The sequence below is a fragment of the Emydura macquarii genome, unplaced genomic scaffold (assembly GCF_026122565.2).
Source record: "Emydura macquarii macquarii isolate MOO-44397 ecotype Brisbane River unplaced genomic scaffold, CSIRO-AGI_Emac_v2 contig_1644, whole genome shotgun sequence".
Classification (NCBI taxonomy): domain Eukaryota; kingdom Metazoa; phylum Chordata; order Testudines; family Chelidae; genus Emydura; species Emydura macquarii.
In genome coordinates, this window is record NW_027131781.1 from 303,114 (window position 1) to 330,958 (window position 27,845).

General features: G+C 44.8%; 1 protein-coding gene across 5 annotated transcripts in view; it reads right to left on the reverse strand.

Annotated features, from left to right (window-relative positions):
• TP53BP1 (tumor protein p53 binding protein 1) overlaps positions 1–10,425 on the reverse strand; it is a 68,508-nt gene extending 58,083 nt beyond the window's left edge. Inside the window, exons 1-8 of one of the 5 annotated variants that reach the window (XM_067555380.1) lie at positions 10,099–10,425; positions 4,818–4,895; positions 2,967–3,142; positions 2,685–2,778; positions 2,268–2,355; positions 1,787–1,869; positions 826–987; positions 285–366 (exon numbers count right to left, since the gene is read on the reverse strand). In XM_067555380.1, the coding sequence (XP_067411481.1) occupies positions 285–366; positions 826–987; positions 1,787–1,869; positions 2,268–2,355; positions 2,685–2,778; positions 2,967–3,134 (677 nt within the window). In that variant the 5' untranslated portion in view covers positions 3,135–3,142; positions 4,818–4,895; positions 10,099–10,425. Of the gene's footprint in view, positions 1–284; positions 367–825; positions 988–1,786; positions 1,870–2,267; positions 2,356–2,684; positions 2,779–2,923; positions 3,143–3,645; positions 3,699–4,817; positions 4,962–10,098 lie in introns of those variants that run through there. The other 4 variants (XM_067555383.1, XM_067555381.1, XM_067555382.1 and 1 more) reach the window with 4 other exon arrangements.
• Positions 10,426–27,845: the final 17,420 nt, after the last annotated feature.

Here is a 27,845-nt window from a genome sequence, read left to right on the forward strand (position 1 = left end):
CTGTTTTCTAAAGTTAAAACAAAACACTGCATTTTCCTCTAGCCAATTGCACTGTCACTTAAAAAATAAGTCACATTTCCTTCAATGCTCTTGCACCATTTCCACCACACCCCCTTCCCAGACAGGAAAGAATAGGAGCTCTTCTCAGCCACTATTATTGGGTCATCCCCTTCAGCAACTTCAGAAAGCTCTCAAGCAGTTAGTATAATACTTGCTGTTTTCTCAGCTTTCCTCCTTCTGCATGCCCCCACCTAATGTACCTATATAGAGGGCAGTTGTTTTACCTTTCAGACTTCTCTTGCTGGCACGGTGTACCAGTGTAACTTTCTCCAATGGAGAGAGCTTCCCTCCTAATCACATGCAGCTCTAGCAGGAGACATAGAAAACATTTGTTACTCAATTTAAATAATCTGGGCTGACAAGCATCAACAAGTGTGCTTGGCATTTCACATTACACAGATATCAACACAACTCCTGTCAAGAATTTATAACTGAGAAGGTCCACTGATAGAGAAAGCACGAAAGTGATTGTCAGGTCTGTAACAAAAATAGATTCAATGTCAGATTTTCTGGATTGTTAGAAGCTACTTCAGAAAAGAAGCACTCACAGAAGTTGATATTTGGGCAACAACACAAGGGTGGAGGAACAAGCCCAAAGGAAAAAAAGAAGGCAGAATTTACCTTCTCAAGCTTTGGGCAGCATTAATATAATTCCTAATCTTGTACTTCCTGTCAGAGAAAACATGCCATCTTCAACTCAAAAGAAAGCAGAGAGAAATCTACCATTTAAGGAAAGGGTCTCTATGAACAAAACTATTTACATACCCTCATTAGGGTCATTCCTCAAGGGATTAGAAGAGATAGGGATTGTGCTTGCTGGCTGAAGCTGGTGCCCTCTGCCCTCTTCACTCAATGTTGAGTCTCCCTCAAAGTCCTGGCTTTGTGAGAGTTCCAGAGCTCCAAAACCCAACTGCGATGTGCCAGAGTCTAGCACCAAACATCCATAAAGAAAAAATAATGTACAAATAATTGTACAAATAATGTACAAATTGCTGTTAGAGTTAACACCCACTGTACACTGGAACAAAATAGTTAGCTAATTTACATATATCTTCCTTGACAAAAGACATTAAAACATCTGCTATAACTCTGAGCTACTACCCAGGAAGACAGAAAAACTCGGCTGCTCTCAATACTCCACAAAAGCTGCACCACCCCTTTTTAATCACAATGGCTGACATAAAAAGTCAACATCTATTAACAAGAAGTTACCAGACAATGATATCAGGTATTGTAAGCCAGGAAATGTTGTAATTCAGTCTCCAAGCATAACACTTGTGGGTAAACACTAATATTCAAATATCCTTTATTGCTAATATAACAAAACACATTTAGAAAAAGCACATCTGTTTTCTAATGATCTGGCTACTTCCATGTCTCTCCTAAATCCCTTCCTGTCCCGAAGACCCTGGCCAGAACAAGGGTAAGAACTATCTACTGACATTTCAGAGCGAGTATGGGTGGGTAGAAAGTTGATGGTTTTCAAAGAAGGGGCACTCAATCAACATTGATTTCTAAAGCCTCAAAGTATTTGGATGAATTCTCTAGGCAAATTTTGATTTCTGACCAGTTGCTTCAGTGGTGGACATATTATCTTAACATGATGGAAAACAGTGAGCCTATTGAAGGGGAAAACTATATGAATACATACAAATGCTAGGGGGAGCTCCAAGCAGATTTTAATGGTCTGAGGAAGTCAAGAAAGAGTCTAGAGCAGTAGAATTACCTTCACCACATAGCAAGTGGCTACTGCAGTGTGCAGCAACTTCACCTGCCTCCTCAGCAGCAGCTGCCACCATCCCAAGAAATCTGCAGTGGAGAGAAGAGATGATCTGGACAGTAAGAAATACAGTGCATTTTGCACTAGGGTTTGCACCAGGCGATTTTCTTAGTTTATTTTTGTTCACAAGTGGGTCCCTTGGACACCCTCAGCATCTAAACCAAAATTACTGTCCCCTGGATTCAGGGCTGTTCCTCAGCACATCTGAGCCATCCCAGATGATCACACAGATATCCAGGAAATGTGCTAGATTTCACAAATAGGATTTGTTCTGCAAGCTGAACTGATTCACTATTGTCTTGTTACACATTAGTTAACCTCAGTGGCACTGGCATTGCAGCCTATGCCACCACATAAAAGCGAAAGGAAAATCCCTCTAAGACAAACAAATGGAGTTGGAGATGGGGGCAAGGAATATTCTATCCACCTGTTTTTCCTGGTGGGCTGAGGCAACCGATCAATCACTTGGCTGAGTGAACCAGTTGTGTCCAAATGGGTAGAACTGTCCATGGGCTCTGAAAACATAATAGGCCATTAGAATTGGAGAGGCAAACTTGTGGCTATAGAGAGGGGCATACAGGAATGGGGAAACCAGCAGTACTCGGATAACAACAGCTCACTGATACCTACTTAACCCACACACCCCTCCCCACAGTCACACCCTGATACTCAGCTCTTCACAGTGATTCCCAACCCCAATCCCTGAACTAGCCTCTCCAAAGCCAGCAATCCCCAGCTGTCTCATCAATACAAGTATTGCTCAAAGTTTCATTCTCCTGCAACTGGAGAATATTAACTTCTCCAGTTATATAAATAAAAGGTATAGTTACTTGTGCTCCCTCACCTGTGAGCTGCTTTTCCTGAGAAAGCTCAACACCTTTGTCTTCTCCTCCTTCACCAGCAGCCAGTTTGCTACTCTGAGGGCTGGTCATGATCTCCTGTAAAACACATACACCTGATTTCTGCATCTCCTGTTCTTCATTGGGCACCTGGAGAGAATTCAGCCCAAACTGAGCTTTCTTCTCCCACACAGCCCAAGCAAACTACATATCAACATACATACACTCGCTGGATGGAACTCACACTCCACCTCCTTCCTGGCTCCCTGAAGGGACCTTCCACTCACCAGTACTGGGCTCTGGCAGTCGGGAAGACGCAGGGCTAGCAGGCTGAGGCAGCCATGAGCAGTGTCCTCCGCTAGCACTGCACTCTCCGGCTGGGAGTCCTCAACTATCAAGCAGGGGGTGTCCTGCTGAGAGAAGCCTAAATCTAGCTGGCTCTGGCTGGGGTCCATCCACTACCCTGCAGTGAGAAGACAAGGGGGTCAGAGCAGCTGGAGTCTGCCCGCTACTGTGGGAGTGTTTCTAACGCCTCCGGTGCCTAGGAGGACCGCAGAGAGGGACACCAGCGCACGACGGCGCGCACCCAGACCAGCGCCTCCAGCCCTGTTCGGCGCCGGTGCCCTACCCCACACCCCTCCCCCCGCCCTGCGTCCGACGCCCCGCGTGCAGGGCGCAGCGCCCCACCCCCACCCCTCTCGTCTGCCCTGCCCTGCCGGGCGCCTCGCACCTCCCGAGCCCGCGGGCTGCGGCCCGGCCATCCTGCCCCTCGGGTCATGCAGGGTGAGGAGGGAGAACCAAGCCCGGGGCAGTGGGGAACAAGCTGGGCCTGTCCCAGCTTCGCCTCACCCACGAGCTACCCCGGCACCGCCACGGTGCAGCCGGGGGAGGCAGAGAGCACGTGTGAAACGTCGGGACGGGGGCAGGCTCCCCACAGTCCCGGGACGCCTGGCCCCTGCTCCCCACCTGCCCCTCCTCCTCTCGGCCGTGCCGCCCGCCGCATCCGGCCCGCCGCTCGCAGCCTTCCCGCGACTGCTCACGCTTCGGCTCAGCCCCGCTGATTGGAGCCGGCGCAGCACGTCCCACGCCGCACGCGGCTGCGCCGTTACCACGGCAACGCAGCGCTTCTCTCCCCTCGGGCTCGGGCTCGGGCCCAGGCCCGGAGAGGGCCCAGCGCCCCGCCCGGGGTTTATCCCCAGACCAGGGTACACACAGGTCCGGCGGCGGCCCCGGCGTCTGGTCTCTGCAGCGCGGCAGCAGGGAGGGCCCAGGCCCGGTAGGAGCGCGGCGGGCAGGCAGGAGGGGCACAGGCCTGGGGCAGCTGTGGGACTACGTCCGCGCTTGCGGAAGAAGAGAGGAGGCTGGGCCGTGGGGAGCGGCCGCCCGGGATGCGAGCTCCCACGGAGCGGCTGGGCCCTGCCTCCCGCAGGCAGCCGAGCGGGGCACAGCCCGCCCCGCCCCGGCCTGGCCTGAGCGGTGACCGCGAGCCGGCGGAGGGGTGGGCTGAGATCCTTCCCTCCGCCTCAGCTGCCCTGTGTCTTTCCCCTCACCCCCTCTGAGGGCAGGCAGCGTCCCCCTTGCAGCGGTGGGGGCACAGACACTAAGGGACTCGCCCAAGGTCTTACAGGACGTCTCCTCTAGCTAACCCTGCCCCACTGGATCCCAGTCTAGATAAGGCTGGCAGGCTGTTGGGCACCAGGGGAAGGATGCAGGATGCCTCAATTAGTGAAGCATTTCAGGCTTTGATTCTGAGTTTAGCCCTTCAAAGACTCCACCTTGTGCTTCTGTTATCCTGCTCTACCCCACTTCCAGACTAAACAACCAAATCTAGCCCTCAACCTCCACCTTACTGCCTTGCATTCTCACTTCAATTGGAATTGCCATGTTGGCCAATAAAGTTAAGCATCCCTCCCTGACACCAGCTGGTATGAGGCCTCCACTGAAGGCATAAACCCCTCAATTCATTCAACTGCAATAGTATTACATGGTGGGGACCGAAGGAGGGGATTCCTTCTAGCCAACCCTCTCCCCTAAGCTGGTGATCAGCTGACACCCTAGAGCAGAAGAGGTAACAGCCCATGTAATTCTACCCCAGTTTGTCACTGCAGATTTTAATTCTCATTCAGAGAAATACCTACCTCCCTTTGGAATCTCACTGGACTCCTTGCCTCAATGATACTCTGATGCAGTACCACCTGTATTCCCTTTTATCAGCTCTGAAAAGCAAAAGATTTAATTTCACTGAGTGCAGTCTCTTTCTGCTCTTGTGGAAAGGGGGTAAATGAGAGCCCAATTGGCCTTCTCTCTGCAAAGTTAGAGGGAAAGAAATAGGAAAAGGAACAAGAAAGAGGAGAGTCTGAGTAGTCCACTCATGCAGAGTTCATTACAGGATCAAAGCCATAGGATTTGTCTCCACTTAAAATGCTACAGCAGCATTGCGGTGCCACTGCAGTCCTTCAATGTTGACACTACTTATGCTGATGGAAAAGGTTCCCCCATTTGTGTAGATATAATCCCAGAGAGCTGAGAGCTAGGTCAACAGAAGAATTATTCCATTGATCCAACGCTGTCTACAGTGGCTTAGGTCAGTTTAACAACACTGCTCAGGAGTGTGGATTTTTCAAACCCATGACGGACATAGTTAAACTGACCTAATTTTCTAGTGTAGACCATTCTTTAGGCATATATTGAATAGAAGATGCTCTAAAGGCCTTTAATCACTATTTTAAACTGAAGCATATGGGGCAGTTCACAGCTCCAAGAGCTGAATGCATCACAGAAATGAGCAAAGAACTTATTTATTTTACAGAGAATACATGATGATGCAGCATGATATAAAGCTTTTATCAGCATGACTTTGCCAGTCAGTAAGTGCCCACTCCAAAGCCATAAGATATGCAGGTCATCCCAAATCAGAGCCAATAAAACTTTCATACCATTATGTATTCTGCATAAACCAAATTTCACAGAAAGTTATCATTATTATTCTCTATCCTTATGCCTGGCTAACTTAGTACTGGTAATCCAACTGTATAGGCATCAGTGGGAGGGAAGTTCATAGAATCATATATTCCAGGCCTAGAAGGGACCATTGTGATCATCTAATCTGTATAGCACAGGCCATAGAACCACCTCAAAATAATTCCTAGGTTATCTTTTATAAAAAGTCATCCAAACAGTAATGGACAATCCATGAACTTTGATCATATAGTAACTTTTAAAGGCTTCTAAAATTGTATTAATTATCTAAACTCTCTCATATAACATTGTTATTTTAAGGTCCAGTATTTTGGGACTTTCCAAAGCTAGAACAAATGCTGGGTATCCCATTTGAAACTGGAGCTCTCCCCTTTTCAACAACAGGTAGCACCCATTTTTAGCCCAGGTGAGTTGCAAGATAGCAAATCTTAGATCAGTTTCTGGTGATAGACTGAATACAACCCATCTTGCATTTCAGATGAATGTAAGTTTATAGAGGAAATTTTGTGAGGGTTAGGAAGAAGGAATGCATTTCCCTTTTGCCTTTTTAAATAGCAACTAATGAAAATGACCTAGGAACTGTTTGTGAGGGATTATGTCCTAGGAGGGGATGTGTCAGTGCAGGTATTTTTCAACATGATAAATTGACTTAATTCTTAAACTAGTAGGTGTCAGCCAGGTAAGTTTGCTTGGAAGTAATTTTAAAAGTTTGAGCAAACAGTTTCAAATCAGATTTTGGGTGGGTGGTTGAAGGAGTTAGGGTTACATTCTTCTGCTTCAAACCCCTATGCCAATATTATAATATATATAAATGTGACTTTCATAAATTTGAATAAAGTACTGCTAGTACCAAAACAGCTGAAGATAGTAAGAAATCTGGTAGAGAAACTTCCATTACTGAGGGGAATTGCCTTTTACTGTGCTGGTGAAAATTGTTTATATTTGACACAATTATGAAGGATTGAAATACTGTGCATGTGCAGTACTTTGGTTAGAAGTGTTACAAATATGTAAAGTTCTAAACAGAGGAAGACTGTGTGCACATGTAGTGATTGTTCATGTTTTTTAAGGTGCTCTTTCAATACACATTAAGTTGCGTTGTTAACAGCTTTTCCTGGCACATAGTTTTCTATTAGGTTGAGAACTTTATGTAGGAGAATGAAATTTGCCCCTAAGCAGAAAGCCAGCACAAGGCCTATGACCATGTAAGTCCTCAAAGGGGTTAAGTAGTCAGAAGCCTTGTGCTAGCCTTCTGTACAGGGGCAAATTTTCCCTAATAAAATCTTTATGCAAATCTATAGTGTTGTCTACACTGTGAAAATGAATTTCACTGGAAAGAAAGTGGCGGGGTAAAGGGGAGCTGTCAGGAGAACATTAGAGCTCCATCATTAAACACTCAATTAAGCAACCTTAACTCTGTCTCTGCTGCATATGTGTTAATACAGAGCAGTCTAATTACATGATCACATAACTATTTCTCAAATACTGCTTTTTCCTATATGCTTGTAAAGTGCCTCTTGTGTGGTGTGTAGTAAATAAGGCAAGAACTCTTCCCTCATTCATTGTGCAAATTGTTAGGTGTGTTTCATGACTGACTGATAGTAGCAATTTTCCAAGCCCGGTAGCAGCCTCCCCTGCTTCACAGCATCAGACTGAAGCTTCTTGTCCTTATTTTCAAGACCCTGCAGGACTGTGTTCCTCCCTGCTCATCCAACCTCACTTTTTATTGTGTCACTTCTCCACCTTGTCAGTGATAACAGTCTGGAGGCTCTTTTCACCACTTCTCCCACTCCAAGCATAGAGGACAGTGTGGGGAAAAAAATGCATAGAGTGTCCTCCTGGAGCTGATCACCAAGAGAAGAATTGGGTCTTGAGGAGAGAGAGGGTTGTGGAAGTTTTGGACTAAAATTTCTATTTTTAATTTCAATATTACTTACTACATGAACTGAGTATCCATCTGATCTTATAAAACACCCCTTCCTGTCTGATTTGTTACACCCTATATCCCCCATGTATTGTCTCTGAGTTTTGTTTGTAAGCTCTTTGGAGCAACAGTCAAAGTTTCTGTACCAGGACATGCCCAGCACTCGTTTAGGTATTGTAAAACAACAATAATGTATGCAGAAGGCTGTTAGGAAAGTGTTTGATATGTTCTGTTTGAGAACCAGTATTAGACATTCTAATAATTTATATCTGCTGGGGGCAGAGTTAACGATTCACCTTAAGCACTTATATTTAGTAAATCGGAAAGTTAACTGAACTGTAATGTTGAATTAACAATCTTTTGCATTTCATTTTTCTAAAAGGTTAACTTTCTAGTTTTTTCTGTTATAAAGAAAGAGGTTTGTTTTCTTCACAACAGAAGTTAATGAGCTGCTGCCTTGAGACACAGCTTAAAGCCTGTCTTCAGTCAAACAATACTCAGCCCTCCCCCATCCTATTTGCCTCCAAGGGAGCATTGTCCATGCTGTGTAGTGATAATATTTCAAATTTAGAAAAAATAGCAGGAGACAACACACAAAACACTGGTCACTATATCACCCTCAGTCTGTAAAGTGACTTCTCTGGAAATTGCACCAAAGATTTAGGATGGGATCTGGCCAGCTTTATTTTTGCTCTCCTACCTCTTTTCTTAGATGATCTTTGCTTATTTGCACTGCAATGCAAGACTTTCTTATTACAGAGACTGATGGAAAGATGGAGGTTCCCTTTGCCTCTAACTTTGGAATGTTCTCTTTGATTTCCCAGTATTTTCTCTGTATCATTCACAATGGAAGAAGGGCTCACACTATAGCTCCTTTTGTTATTAGAAATTACACACGTGTGCGTGTGCATGCGCGTAATCTAAGGGTTAGAACAGGAGACTGGGAATCAGGGCTCCTGGATTCTATTCCCAGTTTTTCTACAGGGACTTTGGACAAATCACCTCACCTCTCTGTGCCCCAGTTCACTGTCACCCCATATTTCAAGTAAGAACAAATTACCTTGCAGTATTTAAGATCTTCAGATAAAATGCACTAACTGTAAAGTATGCTATTGTTACAGCAACCCCATCTAACAGCTACTTGGTTGATTTTGCATGAATGTGCCAGCTTCTGCTTTTATACGGGTCAATCCTGCAAGGTGCTGAGCTCCCTCAACTCACAGTGACTTCAATAGGAATTAAGAGTGCTCAACTTCTTGTAGGTTCAGCTCCTTAAAGCCTGCCATACATTATCAAATTTAAACCATCCAAACAGTTGCCAGCAATTGTGTTAGCTGAACACACACAGTTTGCCTTTAGTCCATGCTTACAGCTGAACCAGGGCAGAATAGGGTTTCGCTAACAATATCTGTGTCCAAGCCATAGAGACATTGTCTTTGAGAGGAAAAAGGTGTTTCTAATATGTTGTGTTACAACCCTAACATGGCATGGAAAGTTGTATTTCATCAAGTGTTGGTTGGTAGAGTCAACTGTAGGAGGAGAGCTGGGGTTTACTTCAACCAGCTAACATGTTATAACTACAGTTTAACCTGCCTATAGTAGGATTTTAACATGTTATGCACTGTTAACAAATTTTTCCTAATGAAAACAAAGCCATATGACATTATAACTACACTAATTTGATTTAAATCAGTAACTATGTTGAAATATATCAATGACCACCATAACACATTGCAAAAAGTGTACCTACCCAAAAATCCCTTCAAGACTAGGAAAAAATCCTGACGAATATTTTCAGCAATAATGCAGAATATCATCTATAGCTTCACTGATAAGCATCCTCCTGGAGCCATACTCTGAGAGCCAGCCAGGTGATTTTCTGAGCTTCCTCCAATTGAGTCTAACCCTAGGCATCTTATAATGGTGAGAAAGGAATTCAGACTCCACAACTTTATCATTGTGACGCCGAAGGACAGCATGTCACTTAAGTTATAATGAAGTGCGTAGTATCACCACGAGAACCTCGGACAACTTATCGAAGAGCTGGCAGGGAGGCCAGGGCCGAGGGACAGGCTCCTACCTTCCCCTGATGACTATCCAGGGATACTTTTCAAGGTCAGGTGAAGCTGGAGCGCCCCCTCCCCGGGAAGGAGGGAGCACGAGCGCAGCTGAGCTCTGAGCAGCGGGGCCTCGGAGTCCTGCGCGCCCGGGACGAAGTAAGGCTGCTCAGCGGGATTCTGCGGGCTGCTTCTTGGGGAAGGGGACACGGGGTCTGGGAGGCCGCTGCGCTCCTTCCCAGGCGAGAGGAGGTGCTTACGGGGCAGGTGACCCCCAGGGATTCGGTCTCTCCCAGGCGGAGCACAAAGGACAAAGCGACTACTGCAGCCACGATCACATGCTGGGGGGCGGGGGGAGTTGCTGCAAGGGGAGCGGGAGCCCAACCTCCCCTGCCCCCAGAAAGAGCCCGAAACCCGCCTGGCTCAGCCCCTGTGCCCCGGCCGCGCCAGACGCTTTACCTGATCTCATGCAATTAGGTGGGAGCGGAGCAAGCGGGCCGGCATCAGGTATCAGGGCGAGCGCCAAGCCCAGCCAGGGGCGCTACAGCAACATCTCCGCCCTCCGGCTGCAGCCCGCCCCACTGACATCAGCTGTGTGTGTAATCAGCAGCGGCTCCGCCCGCCTGCCCTTAAGGAGCCCGGCTCCTCTCGTGCAGCCCAGGAGCTCAGAGCTGAAGCCCCCCGATACTTCGAAAGGACCGCAGTGCAGGATCCCCCAACACAGGATCAGTGGTACCGAGCCCTGAGTACCCCGTCAGTGCACCGTGCATGGGGCGGGGCAGCAGAAACTTAGCTGACGGAGCAGGTTCTGAGCACCGGAATCAGGGTGAGAAGGGAAACCTGGTACTGGGTATCAGAATCAGGGGGAGATGGGGACTGGGCAGTGGGATCCAGGAGAGCCTAAGACTGTGCATTGGAGTTAGGGCAGAAGGGCACTGGAGAATGGGGAGACCCATAGTGGGGGGCTGGAGACTGGGAACTGGCAGTTCGGGGAGACGGGCACAGGGCACCAGAATCATGCGGAGAATATCAGGGACTCTCTATTTAAGGTGCTTATATGGCCCTCATTACTGTAGTATCTGAGCACTTCACGGTGCGTTTATCCTCATGTCATCCTTGTCATTTAGGGAAGTATAATTAACTGCATTTTATAGATGGGGAAACTGAGGCACAGAGTGTCTAAGTGACAAAGGGTCTGTGGCAAAGTAGGAAATTGAACCTGAATCTCTCAAGTTCTAGGGTACCACTCTAACTAGTGGACCATCTTTCCTCAAAATTGGAGAGATGGGGATGGGTCAACAGAATCTAGGAAATGAGGATAGGACCCCTGGACTGGTCATTGAAATCTAGGAGATAGGGACTTGGCATTGGTATCTTGGGGCTGGAGGAACCATGGCATGGTTTTTCCAGCACTGGGGAAGTAGGGTTGACTGGGCACTGGAAAATGGGGTGGGAAACTAGAAACTTGCCATCGGAATCTGCAGGGGTATGGGGAATGGGGAATACCAGGCATTTGGCACTGGAATTTGTGTGTGTATGCAAAACTCCTCAGCAGTTTTTGTCTGTTTATTCAGCTGTCTCCAGGGTCCAGGAGAGAAATGAATCTGTGATATGAGGAAGCAGCCCTGGTGGGTGAAAGTCACAAATGGGGTGGTTGTAGCCAGGGTGGTGGTGGGGGAAGGAGGATGAGAGAGGAGGATGCCCAGAGTGCTGAGGAGCAGGTTGGTTGCTCAGGGATATCATGAGGCAGAGACAGTGCTAGCAAGAGGCCTAGCTGTCATTTCAGCCACATTGTAAGAATGGCCATACTGGGTTAGACCAATGGTCCATCTAGCCTAGTGTCCTGTCTCTGACAGTGGCCAGTGCCAGATGCTTCAGAGGGAATGAACAGAACAGGGCAATTTTGAATGATCCACCCTATTATCCAGTCCCAGCTTCTCACAGTTGGAGGTTTTAGGACACCCGCAGCATGGGGTTGTGTCCCTGATCATCTTGGCTAATGGTCATTGATGGACCTATCAAACATGAACTAAACTAATTATTTTTAACCCAATTATACTCTTGGCCTTCACAACATCACATGGCAATGCATTCCACAGGTTGACTGTGCTATATGTGAAGTACTTCCTTTTGTTTGTTTTAAGCCTGCTAGCTGCCTATTAATTTCATCGTGACCCCTGATTCTTGTGTTGTGTGAAGGGGTAAATAACACTTCCTTATTCATTTTTCCCACACCATCCATGATTTTACAGACCTCTATCATACCCCCCTTTAATCATCTAATTTTTAAACTAAACCGTCCCCATCTTTTTAATCTCTCCTTGTTTTGAAGCTGTTCCATACCCCCAATCAATTTTGTTGTTGTTCTCTGCACCCTTTCCAATTCTAATATATCTTTTTTGAAAAGAGATGACCAGAACTGCACATCGCATGCCAGGTGGGGGCATACCAAGGATGCATATACTGGCATTATGATAGTTTCTGTTTTATTATCTATCCCTTTCCTAATGGTTCCTCACATTCTGTTAGCTTTTTTGACTGCTGCTGCACATTGGGCAGATGTTTTCAGGGAACTATCCACAGTGATGCTGAAATCTCTTTCTTGAGTGGTAAGGGTTAATTTAGTTCCCATTATTTTGTATATATAGTTGGGTATATTTTTTCCAGTGTGCACTACTTTGTATTTATCAGCATTGAATTTCATCTGCTATTTTGTTGTCCAGTCATTCAATTTTGTGTGCTCCCTTTGTAACTCTGCACAGTCAGCTTTGGATTTACAAAATTACTCAAGATAGTTATCTGAGAATTTTGCCACCTCACTGTTTACTCCTTTTTCCAGATCATTCATGAATATGTTGAATAGCACAGGTCCTAGTACAGATCCTTGGGGAACCTGCTATTTACTCTCTCCATTGTGAAAACTGACTATTTATTCCTACCCTTTGTTTTCTATCTTTTAACCAGTTATGATCCATGAGAGCACCCTCTTATCCCACAACTGCTTACTTTGCTTAAGACCTTTTGGTGATGGAACTTGTCAAAGGCTTTCTGAAAGTCCAAGTACATTATATCCGCTGGATCACCCTTGCCCACATGCTTGTTGACTCCCTCAGATAATTCTAATATATTGGTGAGGCATGATTTCCTTTTACAAAAGTCGTGTTGACTCTTTTCCAATATATTGTGTTCATCTAGGTTTCTGATGATTTTATTCTTTACTATAGTTTCAACCAATTTGCCTAGTACTAAAGTTAGGTATACTGGCCTGTAATTGCCTCTGGAGCCCTTTTTAAAAATAGGCATCACATTAGCTACCCTCCAGTCATCTGGAACAGAGGCTGATTTAGGTGATAGGTTACATACCACTGTTAGTAGTTCTGCAATTTCATATATGAGTTCCTTCAGAACTTGGGTGAATACCATCTGGGCCTAGTGACTTATTGCTGTTTAATTTATCAATTTGTTCCAAAACCTCCTCTACTAACTCCTTAGTCTGGGACAGTTCCTCAGCTTTGTCACTTAAAAAGAAAGGCTTGCATGTGGGGATTTCCCCCATATCCTCTGCAGTGAAGACTGATGCAAAGAATTCACTTATCTTCTCTACAACAGTCTTACCATCCTTGAGTGCCCCCTTAGTACCTTGATCATCCAGTGGCCCCACTGATTGGCAAGCTTGCTGCTTCTGGTATTCTTAATTTTTTTTGCTCCCTTAGCTACTTGCTTTTCAAATTCTTTCTTGGCCTGCCTTATTATACTCTTATGCTTGACTTGCCAGTGTTTATACCTTTCTGTTTTCCTAACTAGGATATGATTTCCAGTTTTTAAAGGATTCATTTTGCCTCTAACTGCCTTTTACTCTGCTATTTAATTATGGTGGCATTTTTTGGGTCCACTTATTGTTTTTTTTTTTATATGGGGTGTGACCCGTTCATGCCCAGCGTAGCCCACCTCAAAATGCCAAGGTCAGGGCAGGTTGCAAAAGGAAAGCAGATTCTCCAAATTGGTGGTTAACACTGCAGTTAGATTCACTAACCAGTAACAAACAGTGCTTCTGATCCCCTACAATGGTTATCAAGAAGCCAAAAACAAGAAGTTACAAAGCCCCATTTCTTGTATTTCAGTCTCTGGCCCCCCAATTAGCAGCTAGGTTTAGTAAAGAGATAAGTTATTAAAACTCTATTCCTTTTACCAGAAATGTTCTCCTCACCCCAAAAGGTCAGCCACATTACCAGACCAATATAAGTTTGGATCTTACCCAAAATACCGTGCTGCCAGCCAATCCTTTAATAACTAAACTAAAGGTTTATTATTAAGGAAAGAAACAAATAAGAGATGTTAAATGATTAAAGCAATCAGATATATACAAATGACTTTGAAGTCCATATATATGAGATTCTCAGCAGAATTGTGGAGTTTGCAGGCTTGTACAATTCCTGTGGTATACATCCAGTACCTGAATAGATCTCGGTTCTTTGTAGATGAGTTCGTCCAGAGATAGGAAGCAGGAATGAGGACAACTTGACAAGATGGAGATGATGAAGCTGCATTTTATAATCTGGTCTGCCACGTGGTTTATTCCAAACATAAGCCCACAACAAAGTTGTCATGCCCTGCCTTAAGAAAGAGTGAAGCACATCCAGCAAAAACGTGACTAACCCGCCCAATTTTTTACCACAGCAAAGATGGTGGATTTTGCATTTCCAGTTCCAGTGCCCCGCCAAAAAAAAAAAGAAAAAGGCAGATTATGCATTTCCAATTCTGGTCATGTGGTGCAGGAAGCCAAAATTCCAGAAGTGACTGGGCCCAAAACTCAGAGAAACTACTTGGATATGTGGCTGCAGCAAGCCTGCTGGGAACAGGCCCAGGAAAAGCGATCTGTGCTGCTCAGCTGACAAGTGCCTGGGTTGCAAAGAGGCCTAAATCAGTTTATAAAGAGTTGATTTGCCCCTAGTGGCCTACAGCACATGGACAGGGCAAGGCATTTGCAGTCCCCCTGACTAAAGGCATGTCTCTACATGTCCTGATGACTCATAGGTGCTGTTCTGGCTTCTCCCTGGGCTCATTGTAAAGGTAATGGTCCTCAATGAGTCATCAATGCTGACACTAATCTGTCTGTGGCATATAACCCAGTAGCTCAGCACAAGTGTTTGGATACAGACATATATCACACATATCTGCAATTTACATTACAAAGATGATACATACACATAAACAATATTATCATGCTTACCAAATTATAATCTTTCCAGTGGTACCTGACATGGCATATTTCATACAAATTATTGTAATTTTGAAACATTTATATCAATAATGTTATAAATGGTCACCCTAATCCAGACTGCGTCACATGGGGTATATATTGTGTTTGAGTCTCCATTATAGTATTTGGGTTTTTTCCTATGTCTATTTGTCAATGTCCATTTCTGATTCACAGGCACAATATTTTTACATTATTCCCAGAATAATAAAAACTGTCAGTATACAGTGGCCCCTAAACAGAGGGTGCCCTGATGTCAATGTGCTTTTTTTCAGAGAATGTTGTATTCCAGGTGCTAGGAATGACACTTCTTCCCACCCCTGTTGGAGCTGCTGGCACAAGCATAACCCACAAGTAGCTACCACTTTTTTAAAATAGTTCTTTAAAGTTGAATTGAAATGTTTTTAAAATATAGTAGAACCTCAGCATTATGAACACTTCAGGAATGGAAGTTGTTCGTAACTCTGAAATGATCTGCTTTTAACCATCTTAATTTAAATTAAAAAAGCACAGAAACATTTTCCTTATCTTGTCAAATTTTATTTTTAAACTTCCTTTTATTTTTGAGTAGTTTGTTTAACATAGTGCTGTGCTGTATTTGCTTTATAGTTTTTGTCTCTGCTGCTGCCTGATTGGGTACTTCTGATTCCAAATGAGGTGTGTGGATGACCAGTCAGTTCATAACTCTGGTATTCGTAACTCTGAGGTTCTACTGTAAATAAATTCTCAGGGGCATACAACTAACATGTAAGATCCAACAACATTACAGAGCCTTGGACTTGCTTTACAGTTACAAATAAATACATTCAAAAGTAAACAGAAAGGTTTTACCTGCTAAGACCTGAGTTTAGGGTTTTGTGTTCCTCCTGCAAGAATTGCTGTTATCACCAACCCTAAAGCAGCAGAGGAGAAAGGCATCACTGACAGAAGGAAGGCTGCATCAACTCTTGCAGGAGAAACCCAGATTCCTGAAGCCAGTTCCTGAAAGGAAAGTAAAATTAGGGTGACCAGATGGAAAGTGTGAAAAATCGGGATGGGGGTGGGGAGTAATAGGCACCTGTATAAGATAAAGCCCCGAATATCGAGACTGTCCCTATAAAATCAGGACATCTTAGTAAAACAGGAAATTGTTTTAAATTATTTTGTTATAAAATGTTCTAATTTCTAATTTTTAAAGCCACTAATTTTTGGTTAAAGATTTTATTTTAATCAGATTTTGTATATCTGTTTAGTTTACCTTTAATTAATGCTGAATTACAGTGGAATCAGGATACAGTGCTTACAAGTATATGGTCAGCTTACCAATAGTTAATGAACTCTATGAGACTCTGTGCTGCTCTTAAGACACTGAGAGACCTAAAACAGGGTTGGAGTTGATAACATATGTCAGGGGTGGCCAAACTTACTGACCCGCCCCAAGACCTCCCTGCCTGCTGGGCAGAATCCTCTAGCCCCAACACCCTGCTGCAGGGCAGATGCTGTAAGCTCCCCACCCCAGTCTGGTATGTGGAGAATGGAGGGGGGGCAGAGGAGGCCTCACTTTTAACTTTTTATGCTGCTCATGAGCCACACTTTTATGAGCCTCACTTTTATGAGCCTCAATTTTAACTTTTTATGCTGCTCATGAGCCACTGTTTGGCCACCCCAACGTATGTAGTGAAGCCAATTTACTGGTTGTGTAGTTTCCGTCATAAATTTTTAAAAAAAATGTTTATCTCTATATTATTACATATGTGTACATCCCTAAATATGACAAACAGATTCATAAATGCAAGTTTATCATAAGTGCAAAAAACAGGTTAATGCAATCTTGAGAGTCAGATTTTACTCACACAAACATGAGGAAATTGAGAGTTACCTCAATTGTTTAGCTGTCCTTTGTTATTATTTAAAAAAAACCAAAAACAAATTGGTTCCTCGGAGGTTTTAGTAGCTGTTGGGCATATGTATTACCAAAAGTCTTTCATTAGTTGATCAAAACATACACAGTAATACAAAATGCTATGTATGTGCATCGAAGGTTGTAGATTAAACAGAAATCAGAAGTACACAGTTCAATTTATTTGCACATTCTTACTGGAGAAGAATTAACAACATTCATCTTACACGCCTATTGTCAGCAACTGTGATGGGGATAGTCAGGCCTAATAGTCACAGCCAGGGAGTCCAGAGCAGGATTGGTGTGAGACCAGAGTGAGCGCAAAGCTGGAGGAAAGTAGGAACAAGGCTGGAGTAGGCTAAGGCTTGAAGAATCTGCTGCCATTATCAGACAGAGAAGAGTTCTAAGCCCTGGAGAAACACTAATCAGACTGAGCTGCTCTGCTGTTCCTCTCTGCCCTCAGAGTCATCAGACCAGCTCCTGGGTTGTGGATTGGCTGGAGTCTAGCACAGGAATGACTCATCAGTGTATGTGGCTTAATCAGGCTCTCATTCAGGAATGACTCCTCACCTTATGCCTGCAGTAAGAGAAAATGAGGATTTATTATGTGTGTATTTATAAATGGAAGATTATAACAGCAAGTATTTTGCAACCTTCACTCTAACAGTTGCTAACATCCCACTTGCTCAAAGGAACCTCACTTTCCCCATAATCATAGCTGAGTATGCAGATCCTTGTCAAATGTGAAATTACAGAACTACTAACTATTGTATGTAACATAATATAAATCAGCTTCTGTACCAGATGACTGGAGGATAGCTAATGTGATGCCAATTTTTTAAAAAGGCTCCACAGGTGATCCCAGCAATTACAAGCTGGTAAGCCTAATTTCAGTACCAGGCAAATTGACTGAAACTATAGTAAAGAATAAAATTATCAAATGCATAGATGAACACAATTTGTTGGGGGAAGAGTCAACATGGTTTTTGTAAAGGGAAATCATGCCTCACCAATCTACTAGAATTCTTTGAGGGGCTCAACAAGCATATGGACAAAGGTGATACATATCATGCTCATCATAGTATGTGGACATGTTATCGTGCCCGGCATTTGTGTGAATCTGTGGCAAAGCTTAGGGCTTGCTGTTCTGCAGTCAGAGTAAGGGTTTCAACTGGATAGAAGGTTTTGTTACTGTTTTCAGGGAGCTGGCTGTGTTTATTTTTGCATCTTTCATATATGGCAAAGGCACCTAGAGCTTAGGATAAAGAAACTTTAAGGGACAAGTTCTTATTTGGAAATGCAGTGTGGCTCAGTGGCTAGGACAGTAGGCTAGAAGTCAGGATACCTGCAGTCTATTCCTGCCCCTGTTGTGTCACATCTCTGTGCCTCTATTTTCCTTCTAACACCTTGTGTATTTGCACTGCAAGCTTTTTCGGGCATAGACTGTCTCTTATTATGTGTTTGGGACAAGGCCAGATTAACTCTCCTGTGGGTCTGGGGCTATTAGATTTTGTGGGGCCCCTGTATACAATTTTTTTTTCTAATTTAAAACAAAATGATCACAATTATGGCATCGAGGCTATTAACACTGTACTAATCTTGCCTTTTAATTAACATAAAGCCGTTCTGTGGTTACATTTCAGTCTTCAAACATGTAGAATGGGTCGTCAACTTGAGATGATTTTGAGTGGACTCACACTCACGCTGGGCCCATGTCATGTGGGAGAGGAGCGGGAGGAAGGGGTGGGGCCAGGATGGGGAGAGGTCCAGGCCAGGAGCAGCTCCTGGCCAGGGCATTGGGCCCATGTCACATGGGGGGTTGGGGAGCCGCGCAAGTGGTGGGGATTTATTTTTGCAGAGCTCCCCCTTAGCCCAAGGTCCTGGACTGCTGCCCTCAAAGCCCCTGCGTTAATCCGGCCCAGGTTTAGGATCTTAATGGGGGCCACTAGATGTTACTTATAAAATTAATGGTTCCCTTACTCATAAGGGATAGCATCTTACTCCTAAGTGGTCCCACTGACACAATGGGGCTATTTATGAAGTATGGTCATACAGTAGAACCTCAGAGTCTCTTAATTTAAATGAAATAAGCCCAGAAACAGTAGGGTCAGGAAGGAATTTGGGGTTGGGAATGAATTTTCCCGCAGGGCAAATTGGCAGAGGCTCTGGGGGTGTTTCACCTTCCTCTGTAGCATGGGGTATGGGTCACTTGCTGGTGGATTCTCTGACCTTGAAGTCTTTAAACCATGATTTGAGGACTTCAATAACTCAGTCATAGGTTAGGGTCTATTACAAGAGTGGGTGAGTGAGGTTCTGTGGCCTGCATTGTGCAGGAGGTCAGACTAGATGATCATATTGGTCCCTTCTGACCTTAAAGTCTATGAGTCTATGGGTGATCCAGTGTAAACAGTGTACTTAGATTTTCTGAAAGCCTTTGACAAGGTCTCTCACCAAGGCTCTTAACCAAAGTATGCTGTCATGGAATAAGAGGGAAGGTTCTTTATTGATCCAGGAGTAGGAAACAAAGGGTAAGAATAAATTGTCAATTTTCAGAATAGAGAGAGGTAAATAGTGGTGTGTCCCAGGGGTCTGTACTGGGACCAGTGCTGTTTAACATATTCGTAAACGATCTGGAAAAAGGGGAAAAAACAGTGCGGTGGCAACATTTGCAGATGATACAAAACTACGCAAGGTAGTTAAGTCCAAAGCAGACTGCAGAGAGTTACAGAGGGATCTTACAAAACTGGGTGATTGGGCAACAAATGACAGATGAAATTCAATGTGAAGTAAAGTATGTTGGAAAACATAATCCCAACTATACCTATAAAATGATGGGGTCTAAATTAGCTGTTACCATTCTAGAAAGAGATCTTGGAGTCATTGTAAATAGTTCTATGAAAACATCCACTCAATGTGCAGCGGCAATCAAAAAAGCAAACAGAATGTTGGGAATAATTAGGAAAGGATAGAAAATAAGACAAAAAAATATCATATTGCCTCTTTATAAATCCATGATATGCCCACATCTTGAATACTGCATGCAGATCTGGTTGCCCCATCGCAAAAAAGATACATTGGAATTGAAAAAGGTGCAGGAAAGGGCCACTAAAATGATTGAGTATGGAAAAGCTTTCATATGAGAAGAGATTAATAAAACTGGGACTTTTCAGCTTGGAAAAGAGACAACTAAGGGGGATATGATAGAGGTCTATAAAATCATGACTGGTGTGGAGAAAGTAAATAAGGAAGTGTTATTTACTCCTTCTCAGAACACAAAAACTAGGGGTCACCAAATGAAATTAATAGGCAGTAGGTTTAAAATGAATAAAAGGAAGTATTTCTTCACACAGCGCACAGTCAACCTGTGGAACTCCTTGCTAGAGAATGTTGTGAAGGCCAAGACTATAACAGAGTTAAAAAAAGAACTATAAAGTTCATGGAGGATAGGTCCATCAATGACTATTAGCCAGATAGGCAGGGATTGCTGTTTGCCAGAGGCTGGGAATGGCTCATGTATGGATCACTTGATTACCTGTTTTGTTCATTCCCTCTAAAGCACGTGGCATTGGCCACTGTCAGACGACAGGATACTGGGCTAGATGGACCATTGATCTGACCCAGTATGGCCGGTCTTATGTTCTTATGAGCAGTCAGCTGTTGGCAACCGCTAGGGTTAAGAATGCAAAATACTTTGTTATAATTTTCCATTTTTACATATTAATAGCTTTACAGAGCATTCATCTTTGGATCTGATATTTTCTATGTTTGTTCTCTGCCTGAAGGTGAATTGTTTATTTTAATGTAAGTTACATTGTTTCAGCCATTTATGAATTGTGGGAAAATGAACAAGTAGTTTTCCTGCATTAAAGAATTCAAGACATGGAATCATTTTAGTTTCCAATTTGAAACTTGGCTTGGATATAGTCCTCAGGATTAGTGCTTTTGCTTAGTTTGAGAAATAATTGTTTTTCTTTTACAAAGCTAAGAGACTTTGAAAAATTGCATACTGAGAATATGCTGTAGTTTTGTGAGGGGGGATGGGTTGTTAAGAGGTAGGTGCTTAGGTCTTAACCCTGATGGAAAGTAAGGGTGCTCAGGACCTCACAGGAGACACTGAGCAGCTCACACGGCCTTTTATAAGTGAGTAGCAGAGCAAAAAGGAGCTCTGCTCTGGCATATCACCAAAGAAGTCAGTGAGGAGCAGTGAGTGGTTTGTCAGAACAGAGAGTCCTGTCCCCTTTGCTTCTCTCTCCACAGACTCCTCCCAAGCTCATCCAAGGAGCCACAGTATAAATGGCAGCACAGCTTCAACCATCTCTATTGAGAAATGCTGTCAAAGTTAAATAATATTATCAAATTTAATCAGTTTCGGCATCCAAACCTAAAGCTGTTCTTCTTGTTACCAGGATGAGAATCAGAGTTCAGTTTCAGATGACTGCCTGCAAGTTTTGAAGAGACCTGATGATTCTTCTGTTAGAACACTGTAAACATTTTGCCACTAAAAAACCTTCAAGTTGGAAGGAATTCTACTTTCTGAGCCATTAATTTCTATTAATCCTGTGCACTTTAAAACAAAGTTGGCTTTATAGACATAGATTCTAATGTAAGGTTCTCTTTATTTACAAGTTCTCATGGACTTTCTACTTTAAACCTTTCTTTCATAGATACAAAGGCCAAAAGGGACCATGGTGATTATCTGGTCTGACCGCTTATCACACAGGCCAGAGAACTTCCCCAAAATCATTCCTAGGGCAGATCTTTTAGAAAACATCCAATCTCGATTTAAAAATGGTCAGTGATGGAGAATCCACCATGACTCTTGATAAATTGTTCCAATCATTAATTACTTTCCCTGTCAAAAATGTACACCTTATTTCCAGTCTGAATTTGTCTAGATTCAACTTCCAGCCATTGGACGGCATTATACCTTTCTCTGCTAGATTGAACAGCCCATTATCTAATATTTGTACTCCATGTGAGTAGTTAGAGTGTAATCAAGTAACCCTTCTCCTCTTTGTTAAACTAAATAGATAGACTCATGGAGCTCAATCACTGTAAGGCAGGTTTTCTAATCTTTTAATCATTCTTGTGGCTCTTTTCAGACTCTCCAATTTTTCAACATCCTTCTTGAATTGTGGACACCAGAACGGGACACAGTATTCCAGCAGCAGTTGTACCAGTGGACCAGTGCCAAATAAAGAGATAAAATAACCTCTCTACTCCCAGTCAAGATTTCCCTGTCAATGCATCCAAGGACTGCATTAGCTCTTTGGCTATGGCTTCGCACTGAGAATTCATGTTCAACTGATTATCTACCACAACCCCCAAATCTTTTTCAGAGTCACTACTTCCCAGGATAGAGACCCCATTCTGAAAGTCTGTCTACATTCTTTGTTCCTAGATGTTCTTTATTTACATTTAGCCACATTAATATGCATATTGTTTGCGTGCACCCAGTTTACCAAATAATCCAAATTGCTCTGTATCAGTGACTTGTCCCATTATCTACTATTCCCCCAATTTTAAGCCATCAGCAAACTTTATCAGTGATGATTTTGTTTTCTTGCAACTCATTGAAAAAATGTTAACAAGCATATACCTAGATTCCTGTGGGACCCCCTGGAAACAAATCTGCTCGATGATAATTCCCGCTTACAATTGCATTTCAAGACGTATCAGTTAGTGTGATGAAGTGGAGATATTTTTGGGGTTTTCTCTGAGTGCTGTCTGTGCCTCAGTTTCCCCCATATGTTGTTCATATATTTCGGGGATGGGATTCAGGTGTGTGATCATTGCAGCAGCCATTGGGGGGGTAGATGGGCCTTCCTCAGCCACATGTACACAGACAATAGCCAGGACCCCTCTGCCCTAGGTCAACCAGCTGCATCAGGTTGTAATAGGTTGTGGCAGGCAGAGACAAGGAGGAGGTAGACACTGTGACCCGTCCATGCCACCTGAAAATGCCAAGGTTAGGGCAGGCTGTAAAAGGGGAGCAGATTCTCCCAGCGCTGATGGGTGACACTGAAGTCAGGCTTCCCAAATAGCCACAAACTGCTTCTGTTTTCCCCACACTGGTTATCAAGAAGCCAGTCCACAAAAGCACACAGCCCGCTTTACTGCATTCCAGTTCCTGGCTCCCAAATCAGCCAGTAGGTCCAGTAAAGAGACCAGTTATTTAAACTCTATGCTTTTTACTAAAAAGGTCCCCTGTGACCCCAAAGGGTCAGCCACAGCACCAGATCAATATAAGTTTGGATCTTACCTAAAATACCATGCTGCCAGCCAATCCTTTAGTAACTAAAACTAAAGGTTTATTGCAAAAAGAAAGAAATAAACTGTAAGAGAAATGTTAAAGGGTCAAAGCAAATCAGATACATACAAATGATTGAAAGTCCATATAAATCCAGTTTCTGTGAGAACTGTGGAGTTGCAAGCTTGTACAGTTCCTCTGGTACACATCCAGTACCTGGATGGGTCTTAGTCCTTTGGTGCAGTTGCAAATGAATTGATCCAGAGGCAGGTATGTGTCTGTAGCTGAACAGGAACAAAAACTAAATGGTTTCTGTGGCTTGGCCTTATATACCCTCTGGCCGTGGCCATGCTGTCTTGTGGAATGTTACGAGAACTAAAATGGAGTCCAGAGTCATATGGGCCAGTCCTGGTGACTCTTCAGGTATGCCTTTAGTTTCTTCCTGGGCCCTTTGCCTCCGAAAAGGTTTTGATGAGCCATTAAGCGGACTATTGTCCTGCCGCCTCTCTGTCTGGGGTGTGTCTTATACAACATAGTTTGAAACACAGGTACATCAAATATGTCCATAATTTCCATTACAGATATAACATATGAACATAAGTATTGCCATCTTTCTCAGCGCATTACATCTTTTCTAACAGTACCTAACATGGCATATCTTACATGAATTGTTATGATTGACATATTAATGTTACACAATACAGTAAACACCCCCGCCCCCCCACCCCGCCCGCCAACCTGGACAGACACCTTGCCCAGGAAGGAGACAAAGTACTAGAGAGGGGCAAGGGGATGGCTCTCGGGGGGTGGCTGGCTGGAAGGGCAGTCCCCCATAAAGGGGTCTGGGGATGGCTGGCTGGAAGAGCAGTCCCCTATAAAGGGGGCTGGGGGAACCAGGCCAGAGAATGGGGGCTCTGAGGCCCTTTAGCTGCTATAACTTTTGTTTCATCTGCTACACAGTCTTCCTGCGCTGTGATCCTGAGAACTAATAAATCCTTCTGACTTACATGCTGGCTGTGAATCACTTCTGACTGCAAGGTGGGGTGCATGGCCCCTTTGGGGGCATTAAGGAGCTTCCCAGGGTCCCATCCAGGGGAACTCATAGTGGGAGCTCAGGTGGAGCAGGGGTTCTGAGCGCTCCCAGGTCAGATTCAGGAGGTGGCTGCACTGGTGTGTGGAGACCCAAGGGTAGACTCCAAACACTAAAGTCCTGACTGGCTTCACCCCAAGTGGTTCCAGAGCACTGTTCCTGTGGGACTCTGTCACAGTTAAATAGTTTTTAATCCATGTAATCTATGCCATGTAAATGTCATGTGGCAGTCAAACACCTTATGGAAGCTGGAGTATATTACATCAGCACTGTTACCTTTATCAACCAAACTTGTAATCTCATCAAAAAAAGATAGCAATATCTTGACAGGATCTGTTTTCCATAAACCCATTTTGATTGACATTAATTATATGATCCTCTTCTTATTCTTTATTAATCAAGTCCCATTATATGTCACTCCATTATCTTGCCCGGGATCAATATATTATTGATTACCATATTATTAAATATATTATTGATTAGCATACTATTACCAGGTCATCCTGTTTACTCTTTTAAAATATTGGTACAACATTAACTTCCTTCCAGTCTTCTTGAACTTCGCCGGTGTTTCAAGACTTAATGAAAATCAACATTAACACTCCAGAGAGTGTTTCAGACAGCTCTTTTAAAACTCTTGGCTGTAAGTTATCTGGACCTCCTGATTTAAAAATAGCTGCTGTTTAACACCGGCTACAGATACTAGTGGAATGGAAAGCATGTTATCATCAGAGGATGAGATTACATCATCTGCTTTTTCTCAAACACCAAACAGAAATATTTCTTGAACACATTTGCCTTTTCTGCATTATTATTAATAATTCTACCATTTCCATCTAGGAATGGACCAATACCAATGTCAGGACTCTTCATTCCTAATATATTTAAAAAAAACTCCATCTGCTAGCCAAACATGTTCCTTGAGTATCTTTGTTTCCCTTATACAGTTTCTACAATTCCTAGCTTCTGATTTATATTCATTACTATCACCATCCCCTTTCTTCCATTTGTTATTTATTATTATTATTTTTACTTTGTTTATAAATCCTTCAGGTCTGAACCTTTTACGCCCAATTTCTGCTTCCTCACTCACAGAAGTTAGGCCACTGAAGCGAAATGGGACTTGATTGCATGATTGAGGTGAGCAGGACATGGCACTTCATAGATTTCAAGGCCAGAAGAGACTATTGTGATCATTTAGTCTGACCTCCTGCACATCACAGGCCATAGAATTTCCCTGAATTAATTCCTGATTCAAGTTCAATAGCTGTGATTGAACATTTTTCAAAAGATATGCTCTTTCAATCGTGATTTTAAAATTTCCAGTAATGAGTCCACCATAACCCTTGGTAAATTGTTGTAATGATTAATTATCTTTACTTAAAAGTTTGACTCTTTGCTTCTGTAGATAATTGCTATAACCAAGCAGAACTACCTAGCAATCATTGGCATTAATTAGCCTCATGCTCTTAATAGTTAATCTGTAGTTCAATGGCAATGATTTCTATTATTTCTTTTGTGTTAACACCTAGAAGCCCCAATCAAAACAGGAGCCCACTGTTCTATGTACTGTACAAACACAGTAAGAGACAGTCTAAATAAAGCAAATTAATTTGAAAGTTCACAAATTTCCAAAGTAGATGTCACAACTGTTAACAGCCTTTACTCAGCTGGAATTGGGGACTGTGTAGGCTAAACTGCTTTTCTCTCCAAAAAAGTCCACACCCATCCTCATCTCAGAGGAGATTAGACAGATTAGAACAGTGGTCCCCAAATTTTTTACCCCATGTCCCCCACTACCCTGTCTGTGCCTCCCGGCCTCCTCTCCCCCACCCTCACCCCAGCTAGGGCTGGGTTGGGAGCAGGACCATGGTCGGAGCCGAGGACTGTGGCTGGGAACAGGGCCATGGTCAGGGGGCTGCATCTGGGGCCGAGGCTGGAAGTGGGGCCCTGGTGGCCGAGGTGAGGGACGAGGCTGCAGCTGGGCGCTGAGCACCACAACTGGGAGCCACACGCCAAGGCCATGCATCATGACTGGGCGCTGAGGTGGGGGGCCACATGCCAAGGTCTCACACTGCAACCAGGGGCTGGGCATGGAGGCTGAGACAGGGGCCAGGTGCCAAGGCTGTGACTGGGGGTCGGGGCCAAAGCAGAGCTCAGGGCAGAGCGGGGCTGGGTGGTGCCTCCCCCTCTGAGGGGCTGGCCAGGCCCTGCTGCACCCCCCAGACATTCCCCCGCACACCCTTAAGGGGGCATGTCCCATAATTTGAGGCCTTCTGGAGTAGAAGAACAAAATGGGAGAGCCCATCTGTGGACGTGCCCTTGGAACCGGGGAGCAGCGTCCGGGTTTTCCCTCTCTGGGTCCTCCTCAGAGGGGGACCACCCCTCCCGGCTACCTCCCACCAGGAGCAGTCTTGTGCCCTTTTCAGGGCAAGCAGTTTATGCACCAGGCCCTCAGGTCGAGCCAGCAAAGCAAACAGTCTATGGCCGGGCCCTCAGGCAGGGCTGGCGAGGCAGGCAGGCAAACAAACAGTCTATGGCCGGGCCCTCAGGCAGGGCTGGCAGGTGAGCAAGCCGCTCTCTGGAACGGCACGGCAGGGAAGGCTTCCTCACGGAGGATAGGGAAGGGGGGAGGGGGACGCAGGCCCGCCCGTTTCCACTGCATCCCAGCCCAGGGCCCTGGCAGTGGCAACGGCGTTTGCCACTGGGTCGGCGGGGCTCTGGCCACAACACGTCGCCCGGGTTGTCCCTGACTCAGCCACCAACGGAGCGGCTATCCCTGGGCTCCTTCCTCCCCAAAACCCCCGGTACCTGCCTCCTCTGGGTCGCAGAGGTGGGGTAGACCTGCTAGGCCCTCGTTGTCCATGGGCAGCAGCTCAGGTAGCTCCATGGGCTCATCTTCAGGGGGTAGCTCCTCCAGGTCCTGCGGTCCCAAGGCCTCGGGCAGAGCCGGTAGATCCTCGGGGTCCCAGGCTCGGCACTGCTCTGGCAGGTCAGGTTCTGGCTCCCAAGCCCCGGGCATCTCCGGGGGGTTCTCCTCAGGCTCATCATCCGCAGGGAGCCTCAACGGGCCTTCTTCCGGCTCCCAGGCCAAGGGGTCTCTGGTGGTCCCTCCAACTCCCAGGCCGTAGGGTATCTGGGGGAGGCCTCAGTCGATCCCCAGGCTGGGTTTAAGGCCGGCCGGCCGGCCCGGCTCCCTGGCCCAGCCTTGGCTAGGAGCTCCAGAGGAGACACATCCTTCCCCTTCAGCCACCTCCCACCCACTGAGCTCGCCGGCCTGGCTCTTAAAGGCCTAGCTCCGCCCCCTGCTTCCGGTCAGGTGGGGCCACTGGGGCCTTTAAAGGCCTAGACCCGCCCCCTTGCTTCCGGTCAGGTGTTTCCCTGGGGCAGGCCTCTGTCAGCCAGGGTGGGTCTGGCTCCCTCTCTGGGTCCTCCTCAGAGGGGGACCACCCCTCCCAGCTACACCATCCATCTCCAACATCTGCCCCAGATGGGGAAACAATTGGATCAAAGATGCTTTATAGCTGTTACATCATTAACCTATACCAGGCCTGATTTGAAAACCCTATTACTAATCCAGTCTTTGATGTCATCTTACTGTTTTTACCCTGGATTCCAATCCTGACTTGAATTGAACATCCTTTCTGGAGTAATAGAGTGTTCAGATTTAGGCATATTCCACACCATTTCACATATAGACCCTCAATTTGGTCTGAGATGATTTCTCTTG